The 23,837-nt window shown below is 47.3% G+C and overlaps 1 protein-coding gene across 3 annotated transcripts in view; it reads right to left on the bottom strand.

Annotated features, from left to right (window-relative positions):
* ANKDD1A (ankyrin repeat and death domain containing 1A) overlaps positions 1-23,837 on the bottom strand; it is an 86,356-nt gene that overhangs the window by 5,236 nt on the left and 57,283 nt on the right. For all 3 annotated transcript variants that reach the window (XM_063925647.1, XM_063925648.1, XM_063925649.1), the window contains 5 exons: positions 16,125-16,223; positions 8,316-8,414; positions 1,137-1,235; positions 653-748; positions 302-503 (listed from right to left, as the gene is read on the bottom strand). In XM_063925647.1, coding sequence (XP_063781717.1) covers positions 302-503; positions 653-748; positions 1,137-1,235; positions 8,316-8,414; positions 16,125-16,223 — 595 coding nt within the window. The remainder of the gene's footprint in view (positions 1-301; positions 504-652; positions 749-1,136; positions 1,236-8,315; positions 8,415-16,124; positions 16,224-23,837) is intronic.

Raw genomic sequence — 23,837 nt, forward strand, 5'->3', positions numbered from 1 at the left:
GCAGTCCTATATCTATACACATTGTCAGATGCTGGGCCTGATAGTGCCAACTATGCCAGGTGCTCTCTGTATTGCCTACCACAGTGGTTCTCAAACTCGGTCCCCAGGACCCCACACAGTGCATGTTTTGCAGGTAACCCAGCGGGTGCACAGGTGTATTAATTACTCACAGACACATTTTAAAAGGTCCACAGGTGGAGATAATTATTTCACTTGTGATTCTGTGAGGAGACCTGCAAAACATGCGCTGTGTGGGGTCCTGAGGACCGAGTTTGAGAACCTGTGGCCTACCACAATGTACCTGTCCATTGCTGCTCTATTGCACGAATGTGGGCATCAGTGAACTTCCAGTATTGTGCCAGCTTTTTCCACTCATTGGGTTTCAGGTACTTAGTCGCGAGTCTCCAGATGACGGAGCGGATGTGCTGTGTTTCCAGGCGGTGATCCTGTCTGAAGGTCAAATGTCTGGCCAGCCAGGAGTCCGAATCACTGTTCAGATTGTCCTGTGACAACACAGAAACATCCTGAATGGTCAGGTAATCAACAAGTCTGCTCTGAAACGCACTATAATCTGTTTCAGTAGTTTCAACTTCTTCCCATGATCGGGTATAAGACTTATATACAAAATGTACTGGTAAAAGCCAAACCGTACCTTCTCCCACTTGTAGAACCGATCTGCTTTGATAATCATGTCGGCCAAGTTGATGTGATTCCCACGAGCAGCCACGTCAAGCGAAGTCTTTCCTTGCTGGAATGTGAAGCACAGTGGTTAGAGGGCCACAGCTGTTTATACCAGACCTCTTCATCTGCTAGGTACTTCTCATGGAATACACTATTTACCGGCAGCCGGGCTGCCAGCTGTCAAGATACCAAAAGTGGCATCCCGGGCCGCCAGTATGTTGGCAACGGGGCGAGCGCTAAAAAGCCCCTTGCGGGTTCACCACGCAGCATGTGGCTAGTTGCGCTTGCCACAGGTTATATTCTTCCTCTATGGGTGTTGTGGTATTCCGGCGGCAGCATTTCACCGCCAGTCTGGATTCCGGCGTCAGCATTGTGACCACCAGGACCACGACAGGCGGTCTCATGATTGCCTCCCCTTCTCATAGGTGCATAATGTAATAGAACTCAGTTTGTACCTTATCTTGTAGCTTCAGGTTTACTCCTGCAATGAGGATCATTTCAGCCATGTCTTGCCGCCCATTTTCTGCTGCAATATGGAGAGGGGTCTGCAGTCTCTGCAAAGATACAGATGTCTATTAAGCATTTACTATATTTTTGTATGTCAACCTGTAGCTCTTTAATCATGTAACTTCAGCCCTCAGAACCAGTAAGTCTTTCTGTATGATATATATAATAAGAATTTACTTACCGATAATTCTATTTCTCGGAGTCCGTAGTGGATGCTGGGGTTCCTGAAAGGACCATGGGGAATAGCGGCTCCGCAGGAGACAGGGCACAAAAGTAAAGCTTTCCGATCAGGTGGTGTGCACTGGCTCCTCCCCCTATGACCCTCCTCCAAGCCAGTTAGGTACTGTGCCCGGACGAGCGTACACAATAAGGGAGGAATTTTGAATCCCGGGTAAGACTCATACCAGCCACACCAATCACACCGTACAACTTGTGATCTAAACCCAGTTAACAGTATGATAACAGCGGAGCCTCTGAAAAGATGGCTCACAACAATAATAACCCGATTTTTGTAACTATGTACAAGTATTGCAGATAATCCGCACTTGGGATGGGCGCCCAGCATCCACTACGGACTCCGAGAAATAGAATTATCGGTAAGTAAATTCTTATTTTCTCTATCGTCCTAGTGGATGCTGGGGTTCCTGAAAGGACCATGGGGATTATACCAAAGCTCCCAAACGGGCGGGAGAGTGCGGATGACTCTGCAGCACCGAATGAGAGAACTCCAGGTCCTCCTTAGCCAGGGTATCAAATTTGTAGAATTTAGCAAACGTGTTTGCCCCTGACCAAGTAGCTGCTCGGCAAAGTTGTAAAGCCGAGACCCCTCGGGCAGCCGCCCAAGATGAGCCCACCTTCCTTGTGGAATGGGCATTTACATATTTTGGCTGTGGCAGGCCTGCCACAGAATGTGCAAGCTGAATTGTATTACACATCCAACTAGCAATAGTCTGCTTAGAAGCAAGAGCACCCAGTTTGTTGGGTGCATACAGGATAACAGCAAGTCAGTTTTCCTGACTCCAGCCGTCCTGGAACATATTTTCAGGGCCCTGACAACATCTAGCAACTTGGAGTCCTCCAAGTCCCTAGTAGGTGCAAGGCACCACAATAAGCTGGTTCAGGTGAAACACTGACACCACCTTAGGGAGAGAACTGGGGACGAGTCCGCAGCACTGCCCTGTCCGAATGGACAAACAGATATGGGCTTTTTTGAGAAAAAAACACCAATTTGACACTCGCCTGGTCCAGGCCAGGGCCAAGAGCATGGTCACTTTTCATGTGAGATGCTTCAAATCCACAGATTTGACTGGTTTTAAACCAATGTGATTTGAGGAATCCCAGAACTACGTTGAGATCCCACAGTGCCACTGGAGGCACAAAAGGGGGTTGTATATGCAATACTCCCTTGACAAACTTCTGGACTTCAGGAACTGAAGCCAATTCTTTCTGGAAGAAAATCGACAGGGCCGAAATTTGAACCTTAATGGACCCCAATTTGAGGCCCATAGACACTCCTGTTTGCAGGAAATGCAGGAAACGACCGAGTTGAAATTTTTTTGTGGGGCCTTCCTGGCCTCACACCACGCAACATATTTTCGCCACATGTGGTGATAATGTTGTGCGGTCACCTCCTTTCTGGCTTTGACCAGGGTAGGAATGACCTCTTCCGGAATGCCTTTTTCCCTTAGGATCCGGCTTTCCACCGCCATGCCGACAAACGCAGCTGCGGTAAGTCTTGGAACAGACATGGTACTTGCTGAAGCAAGTCCCTTCTTAGCGGCAGAGGCCATAAGACCTCTGTAAGCATCTCTTGAAGTTCCGGGTACCAAGTCCTTCTTGGCCAATCCGGAGCCATGAGTATAGTTCTTACTCCTCTTATAATTCTCAGCACCTTAGGTATGAGAAGCAGAGGAGGGAACACATACACCGACTGGTACACCCACGGTGTTACCAGAACGTCCACAGCTATTGCCTGAGGGTCTCTTGACCTGGCGCAATACCTGTCCCGTTTTTTGTTCAGACGGGACGCCATCATGTCCACCTTTGGTATTTCCCAACGGTTTACAATCATGTGGAAAAAACTTCCACTCTCCCGGGTGGAGGTCGTGCCTGCTGAGGAAGTCTGCTTCCCAGTTTCCATTCCCGGGATGAAACACTGCTGACAGTGCTATCACATGATTTTCCGCCCAGCGAAAAGTCCTTGCAGTTTTTGCCATTGCCCTCCTGCTTCTTGTGTCGCCCTGTCTGTTTACGTGGGCGACTGCCGTGATGTTTTTCCCACTGGATCAATACCGGCTGACCTTGAAGCAGAGGTCTTGCTAAGCTTAGAGCATTATAAATTTACCCTTAGCTCCAGTATATTTATGTGGAGAAAAGTCTCCAGACTTGATCACACTCCCTGGAAATTTTTTCCTTGTGTGACTGCTCCCCAGCCTCTCGGGCTGGGCTCCGTGGTCACCAGCATCCAATCCTGAATGCCGAATCTGCGGCCCTCTAGAAGATGAGCACTCTATAACCACCACAGGAGAGACACCCTTGTCCTTGGATATAGGGTTATCCGCTGATGCATCTGAAGATGCGATCCGGACCATTTGTCCAGCAGATCCCACTGAAAAGTTCTTGCGTGAAATCTGCCGAATGGAATTGCTTCGTAGGAAGCCACCATTTTTACCAGGACCCTTGTGCAATGATGCACTGTTTTTAGGAGGTTCCTGACTAGCTCGGATAACTCCCTGGCTTTCTCTTCCGGGAGAAACACCTTTTTCTGGACTGTGTCCAGAATCATCCCTAGGCACAGCAGACGTGTCGTCGGGATCAGCTGCGATTTTGGAATATTTAGAATCCACCCGTGCTGTTGTAGCAGTATCCGAGATAGTGCTACTCCGACCTCCAACTGTTCCCTGGACTATGCCCTTATCAGGAGATCGTCCAAGTAAGGGATAATTAAGACGCCTTTTCTTCGAAGAAGAATCATCATTTCGGCCATTACCTTGGTAAAGACCCGGGGTGCCGTGGACAATCCAAACGGCAGCGTCTGAAACTGATAGTGACAGTTCTGCACCACGAACCTGAGGTACCCTTAGTGAGAAGGGCAAATTTGGGACATAGAGGTAAGCATCCCTGATGTCCCGGGACACTATATAGTCCCCTTCTTCCTGGTTCGTTATCACTGCTCTGAGTGACTCCATCTTGATTTGAACCTTTGTAAGTGTTCAAAAATTTTTTTAGAATAAGTCTCACCTAGCCTTCTGGCTTCAGTACCACAATATAGTGTGGAATAATACCCCTTTTCTTGTAGTAGGAGGGGTAATTTAATTATCACCTGCTGGAATACAGCTTGTGAATTTTTTCCCATACTGCCTCCTTGTCGGAGGGAGACCTTGGTAAAGCAGACTTCAGGAGCCTGCAAAGGGGAAACGTCTCGACATTCCAATCTGTACCCCTGGGATACTACTTGTAGGATCCAGGGGTCCTGTACGGTCTCAGCGCCATGCTGAGAACTTGTCAGAAGCGGTGGAACGCTTCTGACAAGGGAATGGGCTGCCTGCTGCAGTCTTCTTCCCTTTCCTCTATCCCTGGGCAGATATGATCTTATAGGGACGAAAGGACTGAGGCTGAAAAGACGGTGTCTTTTTCTGCAGAGATGTGACTTAGGGTAAAAACGGCGGATTTTCCAGCAGTTGCCGTGGCCACCAGGTCCGATGGACCGACCCCAAATAACTCCTCTTCCTTTATACGGCAATACACCTTTGTGCCGTTTGGAATCTGCATCACCTGACCACTGTCGTGTCCATAACATCTTCTGGCAGATATGGACATCGCATTTACTCTTGATGCCAGAGTGCAAATATCCCTCTGTGCATCTCGCATATATAGAAATGCATCCTTTAAATGCTCTATAGTCAATAAAATACTGTCCCTGTCAAGGGTATCAATATTTTTAGTCAGGGAATCCGACCAAGCCACCCCAGCTCTGCACATCCAGGCTGAGGCGATCGCTGGTCGCAGTATAACACCAGTATGTGTGTATATACTTTTTATGATATTTTCCAGCCTCCTGTCAGCTGGTCCTTGAGGACGGCCCTATCTATAGACGGTACCGCCACTTGTTTTGATAAGCGTGTGAGCGCCTTATCCACCCTAAGGGGTGTTTCCCAACGCGCCCTAACTTCTGGCGGGAAAGGGTATACCGCCCATAATTTTCTATCGGGGGGATTCAGGAAAAACTACGGTAGTTTTTTCACATCCCACATAATACCCTCTTTTGTGGTACTTGTAGTATCAGAAATATGTAACACCTCCTTCATTGCCTTTAACGTGTGGCCCTAATAAGGAATACGTTTGTTTATTCACCGTCGACACTGGATTCAGTGTCCCTGTCTGTGTCTGTGTCGACCGACTAAAGTAAACGGGCGTTTTAAAAACCCCTGACGGTGTTTTTGAGACGTCTGGACCGGTACTAATTGTTTGTCGGCCGTCTCATGTCGTCAACCGACCTTGCAGCGTGTTGACATTATCACGTAATTTCCTAAATAAGCCATCCATTCCGGTGTCGACTCCCTAGAGAGTGACATCACCATTACAGGCAATTGCTCCGCCTCCACACCAATATCGTCCTCATACATGTCGACACACACGTACCGACACACAGCAGACACACAGGGAATGCTCTTAACGAAGACAGGACCCCACTAGCCCTTTGGGGAGACAGAGGGAGAGTTTGCCAGCACACACCAAAAGCGCTATATATGACAGGGATAGCCTTATAATAAGTGCTCCCTGTATAGCTGCTTTTATAATATAATTTTTGCCACTATTTTGCCCCCCCTCTCTTGTTTTACCCTGTTTCTGTAGTGCAGTGCAGGGGAGAGATCTGGGAGCCGTCCTGACCAGCGGAGCTGTGTAAGGAAAATGGCGCTGTGTGCTGAGGAGATAGGCCCCGCCCCTTTTCCGGCGGGCTCGTCTCCCGCTCTTTAGTGTATTCAGGCAGGGGTTAAATATCTCCATATAGCCCCGGAGGCTATATGTGAGGTATTTTTTAGCCAAATAGGTTTTCATTTGCCTCCCAGGGCGCTCCCCTCCCAGCGCCCTGCACCCTCAGTGACTGCCGTGTGAAGTGTGCTGAGAGGAAAATGGCGCACAGCTGCAGTGCTGTGCGCTACCTTTAGAAGACTGAGGAGTCTTCTGCCGCCGATTCTGGACCTCTTCATGTTTCAGCATCTGCAAGGGGGCCGGCGGCGAGGCTCCGGTGACCATCCAGGCTGTACCTGTGATCGTCCCTCTGGAGCTGATGTCCAGTAGCCAAGAAGCCAATCCATCCTGCACGCAGGTGAGTTCACTTCTTCTCCCCTAAGTCCCTCGTTGCAGTGATCCTGTTGCCAGCAGGACTCACTGTAAAATAAAAAACCTAAGCTAAACTTTCTCTAAGCAGCTCTTTAGGAGAGCCACCTAGATTGCACCCTTCTCGGCCGGGCACAAAAATCTAACTGGCTTGGAGGAGGGTCATAGGGGGAGGAGCCAGTGCACACCACCTGATCGGAAAGCTTTACTTTTGTGCCCTGTCTCCTGCGGAGCCGCTATTCCCCATGGTCCTTTCAGGAACCCCAGCATCCACTAGGACGATAGAGAAATATATATATATATATATATATATATATATATATATATATATATATACGTATATATATATATATATATATATATATATATATTTATACACACACACACACACGTGTGCATGTAATTAAAGAGTATATCAATATATGCATAGTCAGGGCCACTATATTATATACAACTCTCTAGTACTGGACAGGACCCCCTTCCTTGCCCCCAAAAACAGCCTAAATTCTTTGTGACATGGAATCCATGAGGTGCTGGAAATATTCCTTTAAGGGTGATGCACGTGGTCAGCAACAAAGCATACATTGCCCAGCTCGTATTAAAGGGCCTATTGCACCGCCAGACCACTGCAGAGCTGACAACGGCAGGATGGATTCATGTTGCTCACATATATGGGGCAGATGTATTAAGCCTGGAGAAGTGATAAAGAAGTGATAAGTGGAAGGTAATAATGCACCAGCCAATAAGCTCCTGTCATTTTTCAAACCGTAATGATTGGCTGGTGTGTTATCGGGTATGGGTCGTTGGGTCGAACCAAACTTAATGACCTAATGACCATGTCGACCTATTGTCCCTGTCGACCTAATGCATGTCAACCTTTAGTGGTCGACCTAATGACTGTTGACCTAAGTTGTGTTGACCTAACGACCGTATCACGCGTTATCACCTTCTACTTATCACTTCTCCAGGCTTAATACATCTGCCCCCTAATTCTGTCTTTACCTTCCGCAAGTCACAACAGAAATCCTATCCATCCTTCTTCAACCTCTATGATTTATAAACAGGTTTCACCCACAGAGTGGATGCGTTTTGCGCACCATCCTGTGTAAAGTTTACAGACTGTTGTGTCTGAAAATCCCAGATCAGCAGTTCCAGAGATACTGAAACCGCTGGCGATGTAATCATTCCAAGACCAAAGTCACTTAGATCACATTCAGTAGGCACAGTGGGACGGGATGAAGGTATTCTAGGGATTGTAAAAGGAGTGGGGAGGGTGCAAATGCGGTACAACTAATGCCCCTCTACAAGGACTTCAATATTGCATTACCTCAGATCTGGGGGAAATTGGGTCTCAACCTGTACAATTAATGTACTTTAAAGGAAAACCACCTTTCAGGCTCTACAAAATCTATAAAAAAAAAAAAAATAAAGAATCCAAGTCCTGATGTCCCCTCGCTTTAATTATTAAATGAAGCCATAAGGGAGGCTAGACCAAGCATTATTTTAGGATAAACAAACTTTTAATTAATGTTCAATGGAAGGAGGTTGGACATTGTTATGACAGTTATACATTTGCACAGTATGTCTCTAGATTTTTACGCCCATAACCATACTACGGCATGCTAGAAGCACATACAGAGTAATCACAAGCCTTAACGTAAACTTGGCAGATGGTTTAGGTGCACCGGTGTTAAACCACAGTGTTTTCCAGTGCACTTTGTATATGAGAACCATTGTTTCTGCAACTCCATAAAAATTAGGAGACAAGGTATGTGTCCAGTTCTTACATAATCCGTAATGTCCAGGTTGCACTCGCAGTCAATGAAAAGCTTCACCATGGATGGGAAGTTCTGCAGGACAGAGATGTGCAGAGCAGACGACTTTTGCTGGAAGAGGATAAATGTTTTCATGTGACTCATACATTTATTACTGATACAAGCTCAACCAATGTAAATATTCTGATAGGCCCATAACAGGAGCACATATTTACACAATGTATACATTCTGATAGGTCCAGAACAGGAGTACAGGCTCACACACTGTATACATTCTGATACTGTAGGTCCAGAACAGGAGCACAGGCTCACACATTGTATACATTCTGATACGTCCAGTACAGGAGCACAGGCTTACACATTGTATACATTCTGATACTGTAGGTCCAGAACAGGAGCACAGGCTCACACATTGTAAACATTCTGATACGTCCAGTACAGGAGCACAGGCTCACACATTGTATACATTCTGATACGTCCAGTACAGGAGCACAGGCTCACACATTGTATACATTCTGATAGGTCCAGTACAGGAGCACAGGCTCACACATTGTAAACATTCTGATACGTCCAGTACAGGAGCACAGGCTCACACATTGTATACATTCTGATAGGTCCAGTACAGGAGCACAGGCTCACACATTGTATACATTCTGATAGGTCCAGTACAGGAGCACAGGCTCACACAATGGGGGAGATTCAAATGTTTGAAAAGTCGGTTGGGTGTCTGTTTTTTCCTCTCTATTAGATAGGAAAAAACAGACTCCCAACTGACTTTTCAAACATTTGAATCTCCCCCAATGTATACATTCTTATAAGTCCAGTACAGGAGCACAGGCTCACACACTACATACACTCTGATAGGTCCAGTATAGGAGCACAGGCCCACAAAATGTATACATTCTAATGGGTCCAGAACAGGAGCACAGGCTCACACAATGTATGCATTCTGGTAGGACCAGAACAGGAGCACAGGCTCACACAAATGTATACATTCTGATATGTCCAGTACAGGAGCACAGGCTCACACATTGTATACATTCTGATAGGTCCAGTACAGGAGCACAGGCTCACACATTGTATACATTCTGATAGGTCCAGTACAGGAGCACAGGCTCACACAATGGGGGAGATTCAAATGTTTGAAAAGTCGGTTGGGTGTCTGTTTTTTCCTCTCTATTAGATAGGAAAAAACAGACTCCCAACTGACTTTTCAAACATTTGAATCTCCCCCAATGTATACATTCTTATAAGTCCAGTACAGGAGCACAGGCTCACACACTACATACACTCTGATAGGTCCAGTATAGGAGCACAGGCCCACAAAATGTATACATTCTAATGGGTCCAGAACAGGAGCACAGGCTCACACAATGTATGCATTCTGGTAGGACCAGAACAGGAGCACAGGCTCACACAAATGTATACATTCTGATATGTCCAGTACAGGAGCACAGGCTCACACATTATATACATTCTGATACGTCCAGTACAGTAGCACATGCTCACACAATGTACACATTCTGATACGTCCAGTACAGGAGCACAGGCTCACACATTATATACATTCTGATACGTCCAGTACAGTAGCACATGCTCACACAATGTATACATTCTGATATGTCCAGTACAGGAGCACAGGCTCACAATGTATACATTCTAATAGGTCCAGAACAGGAGCCCAGGTTCACACACACTGGGGTAAATTTACTAAGATTCGTGTTTTCCCGTTTGAGGTCAAAGTTCAATCACGAATGACATCGAAAGTGTAAATATGCAACTTTTTGAATTGATTACGACTAATTTACTAAGCTGTCGTATTCTGCATTTTCATTTGTTCCGATGTCGATGTCATTCGTGTTTTTTTCCCGTTTTTTTACGGCAGTGATTAGCAAAACACTGCTGACTTTATCACAATGAATCGCGGCCGGATCTGTGTGATCCGTGCTGGGGTTAATTTTTTTTTTTTTTTAAATAAACACTGTAAAATCACACAAAAAAAATGCGTGGGGTCCCCCCTCCTAAGCATAACCAGCCTCGCGATCCTGGTTGCAGAAATATGGGGAAAAAATTGACAGGGGTTCCCCCATATTTAAGCAACCAGCATCGGGCTCTGCGCCTGGTCCTGGTTCCAAAAATACGGGGGACAAAAAGAGTAGGGGTCCCCCGTATTTTTAAAACCAGCACCGGGCTCCACTAGCTGGACAGATAATGCCACAGCCGGGGGTCACTTTTATATAGTGCCCTGCGGCCGTGGCATCAAATATCCAACTAGTCACCCCTGGCCGGGGCACCCTGGGGGAGTGGGGACCCCTTCAATCAAGGGGTCCCCCCCCCCAGCCACCCAAGGGCCAGGGGTGAAGCCCGAGGCTGTCCCCCCATCCAATGGGCTGCGGATGGGGGGCTGATAGCCTTTGTTGAAAATGTAAAGATATTGTTTTTAGTAGCAGTACTACAAGTCCCAGCAAGCCTCCCCCGCATGCTGGTACTTGGAGAACCACAAGTACCAGCATGCGGCGGAAAAACGGGCCCGCTGGTACCTGTAGTACTAATACTAAAAAAATACCTAAAAAAAGACAAGACACACACACCTTGAAAGTAAAGATTTATTACATACATCCACACAAACATACATACATACTTACCTATGTCCCCACGCAGGTCGGTCCTCTTCTCCAGTAGAATCCATGGGGTACCTGTTGAAGAAATTATACTCACCAGCTCCAGGGTCCCAGGCTCCTCGGCGAATCCATTTGTAATCCACGTACTTGATTAAAATAAAAAAAACGGACACCCGAGCCACGCACTGAAAGGGGACCCATGTTTTCACATGGGTCCCCTTTCCCCGAATGCCAGAAACCCACTCTGACTTCTGTCTAAGTGGGTTTCTTCAGCCAATCAGGGAGCGCCACGTTGTGGCACCCTCCTGATCGGCTGTGTGCTCCTGTCCTGACTGACAGGCAGCACGCGGCAGTGTTACAATGTAGCGCCTATGCGCTCCATTGTAATCAATGGTGGGAACTTTCTGCTCAGCGGTGAGGTCACTTTCGGTCAACCGCTGAGCAGAAAGTTCCCACCATTGGTTACAATGGAGCGCATAGGCGCTACATTGTAACACTGCCGCGTGCTGCCTGTCAGTCAGGACAGGAGCACACAGCCGATCAGGAGGGTGCCACAACGTGGCGCTCCCTGATTGGCTGAAGAAACCCACTTAGACAGAAGTCAGAGTGGGTTTCTGGCATTCGGGGAAAGGGGACCCATGTGAAAACATGGGTCCCCTTTCAGTGCGTGGCTCGGGTGTCCGTTTTTTTATTTTAATCAAGTACGTGGATTACAAATGGATTCGCCGAGGAGCCTGGGACCCTGGAGCTGGTGAGTATAATTTCTTCAACAGGTACCCCATGGATTCTACTGGAGAAGAGGACCGACCTGCGTGGGGACATAGGTAAGTATGTATGTATGTTTGTGTGGATGTATGTAATAAATCTTTACTTTCAAGGTGTGTGTGTCTTGTCTTTTTTTAGGTATTTTTTTAGTATTAGTACTACAGGTACCAGCGGGCCCGTTTTTCCGCCGCATGCTGGTACTTGTGGTTCTCCAAGTACCAGCATGCGGGGGAGGCTTGCTGGGACTTGTAGTACTGCTACTAAAAACAATATATTTACATTTTCAACAAAGGCTATCAGCCCCCCATCCGCAGCCCATTGGATGGGGGGGACAGCCTCGGGCTTCACCCCTGGCCCTTGGGTGGCTGGGGGGGGGGGGGGACCCCTTGATTGAAGGGGTCCCCACTCCCCCAGGGTACCCCGGCCAGGGGTGACTAGTTGGATATTTGATGCCACGGCCACAGGGCACTATATAAAAGTGACCCCCGGCTGTGGCATTATCTGTCCAGCTAGTGGAGCCCGGTGCTGGTTTTAAAAATACGGGGGACCCCTACTCTTTTTGTGCCCCGTATTTTTGGAACCAGGACCAGAGCCCGATGCTGGTTGCTTAAATATGGGGGAACCCCTGTCAATTTTTTCCCCATATTTCTGCAACCAGGATTGGCTCAAAGAGCCCGAGGCTGGTTATGCTTAGGAGGGGGGACCCCACGCAATTTTTTTTTAGAAAATAACCACTTTCCCACCCCTTCCCACTGATATACATGCACGGATCTCATGGATCCGTGCATGCCTGTCCAATCACGGCTCAAAAAAGCAGGTCTGGTTTTTTTTAGCACTTTTTTACGAGTTGTCATTTTTCACGGCAGTGTTTTATTTTTTTTTTGCTTTGCACTTCTTAGTAAATGACCGAGATTCATACTTAAACAGCCGCGTTTTGACCGATGGTGTATTCATTCGTAATTTTTTTCTTGGACTTCCAAAAAAATACGAATGCCCTCATCACTGCCGTGATTTGAGTTTAGTAAATTACCGAGATGACACTTTGAAGAAAAAACGGCATCTCGGTCAAAATCGGGACCTTAGTAAATATACCCCACTGTATGTATCCTGGTATGTCCAGAACAGGAGCACAGGCTCACACAATGTATACATTCTGATACGTCCAGTACAGGAGCACAGGCTCACATTGTATACATTCTGATAGGTCCAGTAAAGGAGTACAGGCTCACACAATGTATACATTCTGGGGTGGTATTCAGTATGCCGACTGACGGGATCCCGGCGCACAGTATACCGGCGCCGGGATCCCGACAGCCGGCATACCGACACTTATTCTCCCTCGTGGGGGTCCACGACCCCCCTGGAGGGAGAATGCGCCACCGTGCCCGTAGAGTGGCGAGCGCAGCGAGCCCGCAAGGGGCTCATTTGCGCTCGCCACACTGTCGGTAAGCCGGCGGTCGGGCTCCCGGCGCCGGTATGCTGGTCGCCGGGAGCCCGACCGCCGGCTGATCGTAGTGAACCCTACATTCTGATAGGTCCAGTACAGGAGCACAGGCACACACAATGTATACATTCTAATAGGTCCAGAACAGGAGCACAGGCTCAAACAATGTATGCATTCTGATAGGTCCAGTACAGGAGCACAGGCTCACAATGTATACATTCTAATAGGTCCTGAACAAGAGCACAGGCTCACACATTGTATGCATTCTGGTAGGTTCAGAACAGGAGCACAGACTCACACATTGTATACATTCTGATACGTCCAGTACAGGAGCACAGGCTCACACACTGCATACATTCTGATAGGTCCAGTACACAGGGCCATCTTAACAGCAGTGTGGGACCCTGGGCACAGCAATGCACTGGGGCCCCTACCCATCCTCCAGCAGTAGGGGTGGTGGGTGCTATCAGCTTTAATGTCCTGCGGGCGGTAGTGGGTATTCTATCTTCCACTCAGCATCTAGGACCTGGAGCAGTAATTTCTGCTAATTACTCCTTTACTGCACAAATGGCGCGGGAGAGAGAACACTAAACTGTAGAAGGGGGCATTGGGGTGAATGAAGGGGCCCCGGTACATGACTTCCAGGGTGGTATGGGGTGTGTAATTCGTAGGGGAGCAGTTAACAGTGGAGTGGGCTTAATATTCATCATTTTCTGGTGAGAGGGCAGCTTTTTTGACTGCAGATATATCAAGTTCCTGGAAAAAGATTTCTTTGCTTTGAGTTGGATAAATAATTAGAGAGTCTTTCCTTCCAGGAGGGACTTGGGGATCAGAGTTTAGGAGCCAGAGCAATCCACCAACGAATATATAAAACTGCATATTAGGCGTGTGGAGCTGGAGCAGGGACCAGCTGCTTGAAGGCTGATATCTCTGGTTCTGGGCATAGTAGAGACAAGATGGCAGTGTCCACCGAAAGTGGAGAGAGACAGCTTTTGGAGTATACCCTGAGAAAAAAACTCTCAAGTCAGACAGAGCCCGAGAGATCTGGCTGGGAAGAGCAATTAACAGGCTCGGATGGGGACCACTGCTTTGTAGTTGGATATCTTTGGTTCCCTAAAGCCGATTTTCAAAAATCTGGTACCCCTGGAAAGAGGGGACCCTCAGCTATCCGCTTAGGGGCCTTATACTCCTGGGGCCCTTGTGCAAGTGCCCACTGAGCCCATACGAAAAGACGGCCCTGCCAGTACAGGAGCACAGGCTCGCACAATGTATACATTTTAATAGGTCCAGAACAGGAGCACAGGCTCACACAATGTATGCATTCTGATAGGTCCAGTACAGGAGCACAGGCTCACAATGTATATATTCTAATAGGTCAAGAACAGGAGCACAGGCTCACACACTGTATACATTTTGATAGGTCCAGAATAGGAGCACAGGCTCACACTGTCACGCTCGGCGTTAGTTGGGGTTCCGACAACCGAGTTTCGGCTGAAGGGACGGCTGCCTGTGAGGTGAATAAACGAGGTGGCTGAATGTAATTCCTCCTCATGGGGTGGAGGCCCAATTAAGTGGTAGCGTTGGCAGGAAGGCGTAAGGAACTAGGAGGAACTGTAGTTTTAATGAATAACAGGTTGTACACAAATACTTGGGGAATTGATAGAAACTGAATTAAAGAACTTTAGTCTATGGTTATATGACTTGAAGAATGAAGCTGAAACACTCCGGTAATGAAGAACTGAAGGACTGTGGTTTATGATAGAAAGACAAGGCTGAAGAACTTTGACTTTGAAAAAGTGGATGTTGTGGCTGGTGATTGAAAAGACGAGGCTGAAGAACTCTGACTTTGAAGAAGTGGATACTGTGGCTGGTGATAGATAGACGAGGCTGAAGAGCTTTGACTTTGAAGAATTGGATACTGTAGCTTGAGGTGAGGAGACGTCTGCGGGAACCACCGTTAGCACCCGAAGCACCTCTACGACCTGGGGACCCGTGAGTGCTTCCACAAGTGGCGACGGGCTTAGACAACAGGACTGCAGCAGCGTTAGAGTACAGACGGATGAGAGCAACCAGGACCAGGACACCAGAAGCAACCTGGGAGCACAGAGCTAGAGAACCTTTCACAGGAAAGTAACTTGAAGCACTGGCACTCTCCCTCTGGGCCAGCCCCCTTTTGTAAGAGGAAATCACACAGGATTGGTTGGACACCGAGTGGGAACTTAATTGGCAATTCTCTGGTCTCCAACATGGCTGCCCCCAGCACAGGAGACATACTCAGCAGTAGTACACAGCTTTAGCCCAGCTCTGACCCACTGAGCCTGTGTCACACTAGAGGACCCTGCTGCAGCAACTCCTGCTACAGCGCCCGGCTCTCCAGACCCCCGGCCCTCGGAAGTCGCACATCCGTTCAGGAGGAATCGCCGCCAGCAGTTCCCTGTCGCCACAGCCGCACCAACCACCGGCATGGCAAACCCCCGGGAGCCCCCACCGGAGGTAAGGCTCCGGATACTGACACACACATTGTATGCATTCTGATACGTCCAGTACAGGAGCACAGGCTCACATATTGTATACAATGACAGCACTGGAGAACACTCACACACTGTATACAATCTTATAGGTCCAGTACAGGAGAAGCACAGAATCTAAGCATTCTGATATATTCAGTACAAATCACTGTCACTTAATCTTCACATTCTTTACATTCCTGTACAAATGTGAATATTACAACCTATACGTTCATTTTGGACAATCTAGCACTTAGTGTTCCTCTACAGCAGGCCTGGCAAACCTGTGGATTTCTAGCTGTTGTAAAACTACAAGTTCCATCATGCTTTACCAGTTGATTGGTGAGTGTATACTGGGACTTGTAGTTTTACAACAGCTAGAGAGCCACAGGTTGTAAGGCCTGCTCTACAATTCATGTTTGCATCTCTGCATAGTGATCACTTGCTACATGTAATGGACAAAGATAAGATCAGCCGGACTCACATTGGTCACCGCGTTGATGTTAATTCCTGCGTCAATAAGAATCCTGGCTATGTCTTCATAACCATGGAAAGCAGCATAATGGAGGCAATTCATCCCCTTCTGTGGAATAAAGACAACTCTTAGGTGTTGCTGTCTAAATATATATATATATATATATATATATATATATATATATATATATATATATATATATATATAAAATAGCATTTTGCATGATTGTATTAATTTCTGAATTAGATGACCTTCATCATGGGGGAATGGAAAAATAAATGTTGTAACCAAGCGCGTGTGCTCCAGAAAAGGGGTGTGGACACGCACGCGCCCCATTCACTAGAATGAGAGCGTCTGTGTGCACTCCCGGCAGGGCTAATCGGCGACCAATCAGACAGAGAGTGTCCCATAGAGGTACTGTGTGCGCGCGCCAAAAAAATGGGTGTGGCCAATTAAAATGGGACGTGATACACAGACATATGCCCCCAATAGTGCAGTGCCAGATCCACAATTGCCCCCACAGCGCCAGGTATACAAAAATGCCCCCACATTGCCAGATCCACAAATGCCCCCACAGTGTCAGGTAATACCTGACACTGTGGGGGCAATTGTGGATCTGGCACTGTGGGGGCAATTGTATACCTGATAGGTATACAAATGCCCCCACAGTGCCAGGTAAACAATTGCCCCCACAGTGCCAGGTATACAAATGCCCCCACAGTGCCAGGTAAACAATTGCCCCCACAGTGCCAGCCAATTGCCCCCACAGTGCCAGGTATACAAATGCCCCCACAGTGCCAGCCAATTGCCCCCACAGCAGTGCTGCAGCTGCTTACCGCTGCTGCTGCTCCTCCGGCTGTGATGTGAGGGTGTCAGGAGCTCAGAGCGTGCCAGCGCGGCTATGTCTGGCGGCGTGTAGCGGACTTCAAACCAGCCGCCGGTTCGTGAGCCAATCAGAGCTTGCGGACCGGCAGCGGCGGCTCCTGATTGGCTGCCGGTCCGCGAGCTCTGATTGCTCACGAACCGGCGGCTGGTTTGAAGTCCGCTACACGCCGCCAGACATAGCCACGCTGGCGCGCTCTGAGCTCCTGACAACTGAGAAACGCTGCCGCCGGACTGAGCGGAAGCGTGTCTCAGTGACACAAGAGGGGGTCGGCTGGACCGGCCCACGTGGCCATCGGCCCTTCTGGCATTTGCCAGTAGTGCCAGATGGCCAGTCCGGCCCTGCCCAGGTGCCAAAAATCCTAGTTTCGGCCCTGATATAATATACTGTCCGGCGCCTAATAAATAAATGACTCTTTGACCTATAGCAATATTGTCAACCGATTAATAATAATACAGGTACTACTAATTTAATTAATTGCGCAGTGCCTTAAAAACGTTATCCCTTTGAGAATTCTAATACTATTTATGCACATTAGACGGTTACAACACCAATTAGACTAAAGTGAGTGTCTGTATATGTCAGGAGTAGGGTTAGAATTTGTGATATTATTGAGTAAGTGGCACTAACCTTCAGCAAATGCAGCTGAAATATAAATTATTTTATCCAGTCTTTGGTTAAACAAAGGTCTCTACCTTAAATAAACAAAGAGTATACAAATCAGTGACACTGGGTGGGACAGTAAAGGGCCCCATACACTACAACGATATGTCTGAGGCTGAAGTCGGATGCAGTTTCCCTTGAACTCCCCTGGGACCTTCCCGGGAGTGATTCCATACGATTTTGTACTTTTGTGCTATTTTTGCATAAGATACATCACATGCAATATATCGTACGGCATACAATTGTACCATGAGATATATCTGATGGGCTGGATAGAGGGCTACGGGGGCTGGGAGTGTCCTGAGAATGCCAGTCAAACTTCCCTGTGATACATTGCATGCGATATATCACATGCACAAAAAACACACTTTTTCCATCCAATTCCGATATATCATTAGTGCAGCACCAACGACCTAGGGGAAACTATCTGACAGCCACGGGGACGCGCATCAGATTGAATACAATCTAAAACACATACGATTGTACACAATTTCATACAATATATCAGACGGATATATCGGAATTGTATGAAATCGTGTAAAATCGTACTAGTGTATGGGGCCCTTTAGTCCTTATCGGTCTTTATCCGTCCACAGTCCTTATTTGTAGACTGTATAATGGTACATATACAGTAGCTACTAGTCATTACCCATCTTCAGAAACTGAAAAAGCAGAGACATTGTGGATATGTCATGACATCCCCTAATAGATCTATGATAGGAAACAGCAGCAACAAGCTCAGTAACAACCAAAATATATCACAATTTGCTGACTGAAGTCTGCAACTTGTGAAGTTCACATCAGTCCCCTGAAAAATAATCCTCTTTCTGACCACAAGGTGGCAGTCACAAGGCTTTTATATCTGCTCTTCAGGTTAAATGGAGAGGAGGAAGGTCGCACAAGTCGTCTATTCTTTTGAATTGACCCCCTTAAATGTTTTTTATTTTGTTCGTATAAATAATCTTTACTGTGGGGTGCTACCACAGGCAAGGTAGGATAATATGTATACAAAGAGAGAGAAAGATTGCCTTATAGTGGTGCACATTACTATTAATAATAAAATGTAACTTTTAATTCATATTTATTAAAAAGAACATTGCGAAATATAAAATAAAATGTAGAAGTGAAAAGATAGAAAAAGTGTTTAAAATATATGACTTCCCGCACACAGGATGTCCGCAAACTGTAAACTCTATATGCCTTTATAATGTGTATACAGGTTGAGTATCCCTTATCCAAAATGCTTGGGACCAGACGTATTTTGGATATCGGATTTTTCCGTATTTTGGAATAATTGCATACCATAATAAGATATAACGGTGATGGGTCCTAAATCTAAGCACAGAATGCATTTATGTTTCATATACACCTTAAACACACAGCCTGAAGGTCATTTTAGCCAATATTTTTTTATAACTTTGTGCATTAAACAAAGTGTGTATACATTCACACAATTCATTTATGTTTCATATACACCTTATACACACAGCCTAAAGGTCATTTAATACAATATTTTTAATAACTTTGTGTATTAAACAAAGTTTGTGTACATTGAGTCATCAAAAAACAAAGGTTTCACTATCTCACTCTCATTCAAAAAAGTCCGTATTTCGGAATATTCCGTATTTCGGAATATTTGGATATGGGATACTCAACCTGTATATCCTTATATTTTCTTGTGCTTGTTAATAATAAGATTTTACTCACCGGTAAATCTATTTCTCGTAGTCCGTAGTGGATGCTGGGACTCCGTAAGGACCATGGGGATTAGCGGCTCCGCAGGAGACTGGGCACAACTAAAGAAAGCTTTAGGACTACCTGGTGTGCACTGGCTCCTCCCACTAAGACCCTCCTCCAGACCTCAGTTAGGATACTGTGCCCGGAAGAGCTGACACAATAAGGAAGGATTTTTGAATCCCGGGTAAGACTCATACCAGCCACACCAATCACACCGTATAACTCGTGGTACTATACCCAGTTAACAGTATGAAATATAACTGAGCCTCTCAACAGATGCTCAACAATAACCCTTTAGTTAAGCAATAACTATAAACAAGTATTGCAGACAATCCGCACTTGGGATGGGCGCCCAGCATCCACTACGGACTACGAGAAATAGATTTACCGGTGAGTAAAATCTTATTTTCTCTGACGTCCTAAGTGGATGCTGGGACTCCGTAAGGACCATGGGGATTATACCAAAGCTCCCAAACGGGCGGGAGAGTGCGGATGACTCTGCAGCACCGAATGAGCAACCTCTAGGTCCTCCTCAGCCAGGGTATCAAACTTGTAGACTCTTGCAAAAGTGTTTGAACCCGACCAAGTAACAGCTCGGCAAAAGTTGTAAAGCCGAGACCCCTCAAGCAGCCGCCCAAGAAGAGCCCCTTTCCTCGTGGAATGGGCTTTTACAGATTTAGGGTGCGGCAGTCCAGCCGCAGCATGTGCAAGTTGAATCGTGCTACAGATCCAGCGAGCAATAGTCTGCTTAGAAGCAGGAGCACCCAGCTTGTTGGGTGCATACAGGATAAATAGCGAGTCAGTTTTCCTGACTCCAGCCGTCCTGGAAACATATACTTTTCAGGGCCCTGACTATGTCCAGTAACTTGGAATCCTCCAAGTCCCAAGTAGCCGCAGGCACCACAACAGGTTGGTTCACATGAAAAACTGATACCACCTTAGGAAGGAATTGGGAACGAGTCCTCAATTCCGCCTTAGCCATATAAAATACAGATAAGGGCTTTTGTATGACAAAGCCGCCAATTCTGATACACGCCTGGCCGACGCCAAGGCCCACAGCATGACCACTTTCCACGTGAGGTATTGTAGCTCCACGGATTTAAGTGGCTCAACCCAATGCGACTTCAGGAAATCCAACACCACGTTGAGATCCCACGGTGCCACTCGAGGCACAAACGGGGGCTGACTATGCAGCACTCCCTTAACAAAGTCTGAACTTCAGGCAGTGAAGCCAGTTCTATTTTGGAAGAAAATCGATAGAGCCGAAATCTGGACCTTAATGGAACCCAATTATAGGCCCATAGTCACCTCTGACTGTAGGAAGTGCAGAAATCGACCTAGCTGAAATTTCTCCTTTGGGGCCTTCCTGGCCTCACAGCACGCAACATATTTCCGCCATATGCGGTGATAATGGTTTGCGTTCACTTCTGTCCTAGCTTTAAATAGCGTAGGGATAATTCCTCCGGAATGCCCTTTTCCTTCAGGATCCGGCGTTCAACCGCCAGGCCGTCAAACGCAGCCGCGGTACGTCTTGGAACAGACAGGCCCCCTGCTGCAGCAGGTCCTGTCTGAGCGGCAGAGGCCATGGGTCCTCTGAGATCATTTCTTGGAGTTCTGGGTACCAAGCTCTTTTTGGCCAACCCGGAACAATGAGTATAGTTCTTACTCCTCTCCTTCTTATTATTCTCATTACCCTGGGTAAGAGAGGCAGAGAAGGGAACACATACACCGACTGGTACACCCACGGTGTTACCAGAGCGTCCACAGCTATCGCCTGAGGGTTCCTTGACCTGGCGCAATATCTTTGTAGCTGTTTGTTGAGGCGGAACACCATTATGTCCACCTGTGGCCTTTCCCAACGGTGTACAATCATTTGGAAGACTTCTGGATGAAGTCCCCACTCTCCCGGGTGGAGGTCGTGTCTTCTGAGAAAGTCTGCTTCTCAGTTGTCCACTCCGGGAATGAACACTGCTGACAGTGCTAACACATGATTTTCCGCCCATCGGAGAATCCTTGTGGCTTCTGCCATCGCCATCCTGCTTCTTGTGCCGCCCTGTCGGTTTACATGAGCGACCGCCGTGATATTGTCTGACTGGATCAGCACCGGCCGGTGTTGAAGCAGGGGTCTAGCCTGACTTAGGGCATTGTAAATGGCCCTTAGTTCCAGAATATTTATGTGTAGGGAAGTCTCCTGACTTTTCCATAGCCTTGGAAGTTTCTTCCCTGTGTGACTGCCCCCCAGCCTCGAAGGCTGGCATCCGTGGTCACCAGGACCCAGTCCTGTATGCCGAATCTGCGGCCCCCTAAAAGATGAGCACTCTGCAGCCACCACAACAGCGACACCATGGCCCTTGGAGACAGGGTTATCCGCCGATGCATCTGAAGATGCGACCCGGACCACTTGTCCCACAGATCCCACTGGAAGATCCTTGCATGGAACCTGCCGAATGGAATTTCTTCGTAAGAAGCTACCATCTTTCCCAGGGCTCGCGTGCATTGATGCACCGACACCTGTATCTGTATTAGGAGGTCTCTGTCTAGAGACGACAACTCCTTGGACTTCTCCTCCAGGAGAAACCCTTTTTATCCTGTTCTGTGTCCAGAACCATACCCAGGAACAGTAGACGCATCGTAGGAAGCAGCTGCGACTTCGGAATATTCAGAAACCAGCCGTGCTGTTGTAGCACTTCCCGAGATAGTGCTACTCCGACGAACAACTGCTCCCTGGACCTCGCCTTTATAAGGAGATCGTCCAAGTACGGGATAATTATTTCGGCCATTACCTTGGTAAATACCCTCGGTGCCGGGGACAGACCAACGGCAACGTCTGGAATTGGTAATGACAATCCTGTACCACAATTTTGAGGTACTCCTGGTGAAGAGGGTAAATAGGGACATGCAGGTAAGCATCCTTGATGTCCAGTGATACCCTTAAATTCTCCAGGCTTGCAATAATCGCGCTGAGCGATTCCATTTTGAACTTGAACCTTCGTATATAAGTGTTCAAGGCTTTCAATTTTAGAATGGGTCTCACTGAACCGTCTGGTTTCGGTACCACAACATTTTGGAATAGTAACCCCCGCCTTGATGAAGGAGGGGTACCTTGATTTCACCTGCTGGAAGTACAGCTTGTGAATTGCCGCCAGTACTACCTTTCTCCGAGGCAGCAGGCAAGGCTGATGTGAGGTAACGGCGAGGGGGAGTCGCCTCGAACTCCAGCCTGTATCCCTGTGATACTATTTGCAGAACCTAGGGATCCACCACTGGTCCCTGAAGTTCCCGAGACGCGCCCCTACCGCACCTCTCCACCTGTGGAGCCCCAGCGTCATGCGGTGGACTCAGAGGAAGCGGGGGAAGATTTTTGATCCTGGGAACTGGCTGCTGGTGCAGCTTTTTCCTTCTTCCCTTGTCTCTGTGCAGAAAGGAAGCGCATTTGACCCGCTTGCTTTTCTGAAGCTGAAAGGACTGTACCTGAAAATACGGTGCTTTCTTAGGCTGTGAGGAAACCTGAGGTAAAAAAAATTTCTTCCCAGCTGTTGCTGTGGATACGAGGTCCCAGAGACCATCCCCAAACAATTCCTCACCCTTATAAGGCAGAATCTCCATGTGCCTTTTACAGGCAGCATCACCTGTCCACTGCCGGGTTTCTAATACCCTCCTGGCAGAATGGACATTACATTAATTCTGGATGCCAGCCGGCAAATATCCCTCTGTGCATCCTTTATATATAAGACGACGTCTTTTAATATGCTCTATGTTAGCAAATATTATCCCTGTCTTAGAGTATTAATATTATCTGACAGGGTATCAGACCACGCTGCAGCAGCACTATTTATGCTGAGGCAATTGCAGGTCTCAGTATATAATCTGAGTGTGTATATACAGACTTCAGGATAGCCTCCTGCGTTTCATCAGCAGGCTCCTTCAAGGTGGCCGTATCCTAAGACGGCAGTGCCACCTTTTTTGACAAACGTGTGAGCGCCTTATCCACCCTAAGGGATATCTCCCAACGTGACCTATCCTCTGGCGAGAAAAGGTACGCCATCAGTAACTTTTTAGAAATTACCAGTTTCTTATCGGGGGAACCCACGCTTCTTTACACACTTCATTCATTCATCTGATGGGGGAACAAAACACTGGCTGCTTTTCTCCCCAAAAATAAAACCCCTTTTATGTGGTATTTGGGTTCATGTCAGAAATGCGTAACACATTTTTTATTGCCGAGATCATGTAACGGATGTTCCTAGTGGATTGCGTATATGTCTCAACCTCGTCGACACTGGAGTCAGACTCCGTGTCGACATCTGTGTCTGCCATCTGAGGTAACGGGCATTTTTCTGAGCCCCTGATGGCCTTTGAGACGCCTGGCGCGGGCTGAGAAGCCGTCTGTCCCACAGCTGTTACGTCATCCAGCCTTTTATGTAAGGAGTTGACATTGT

This window comes from Pseudophryne corroboree, chromosome 6 (genome assembly GCF_028390025.1).
Source record: "Pseudophryne corroboree isolate aPseCor3 chromosome 6, aPseCor3.hap2, whole genome shotgun sequence".
NCBI classification, from domain to species: Eukaryota; Metazoa; Chordata; class Amphibia; order Anura; family Myobatrachidae; genus Pseudophryne; species Pseudophryne corroboree.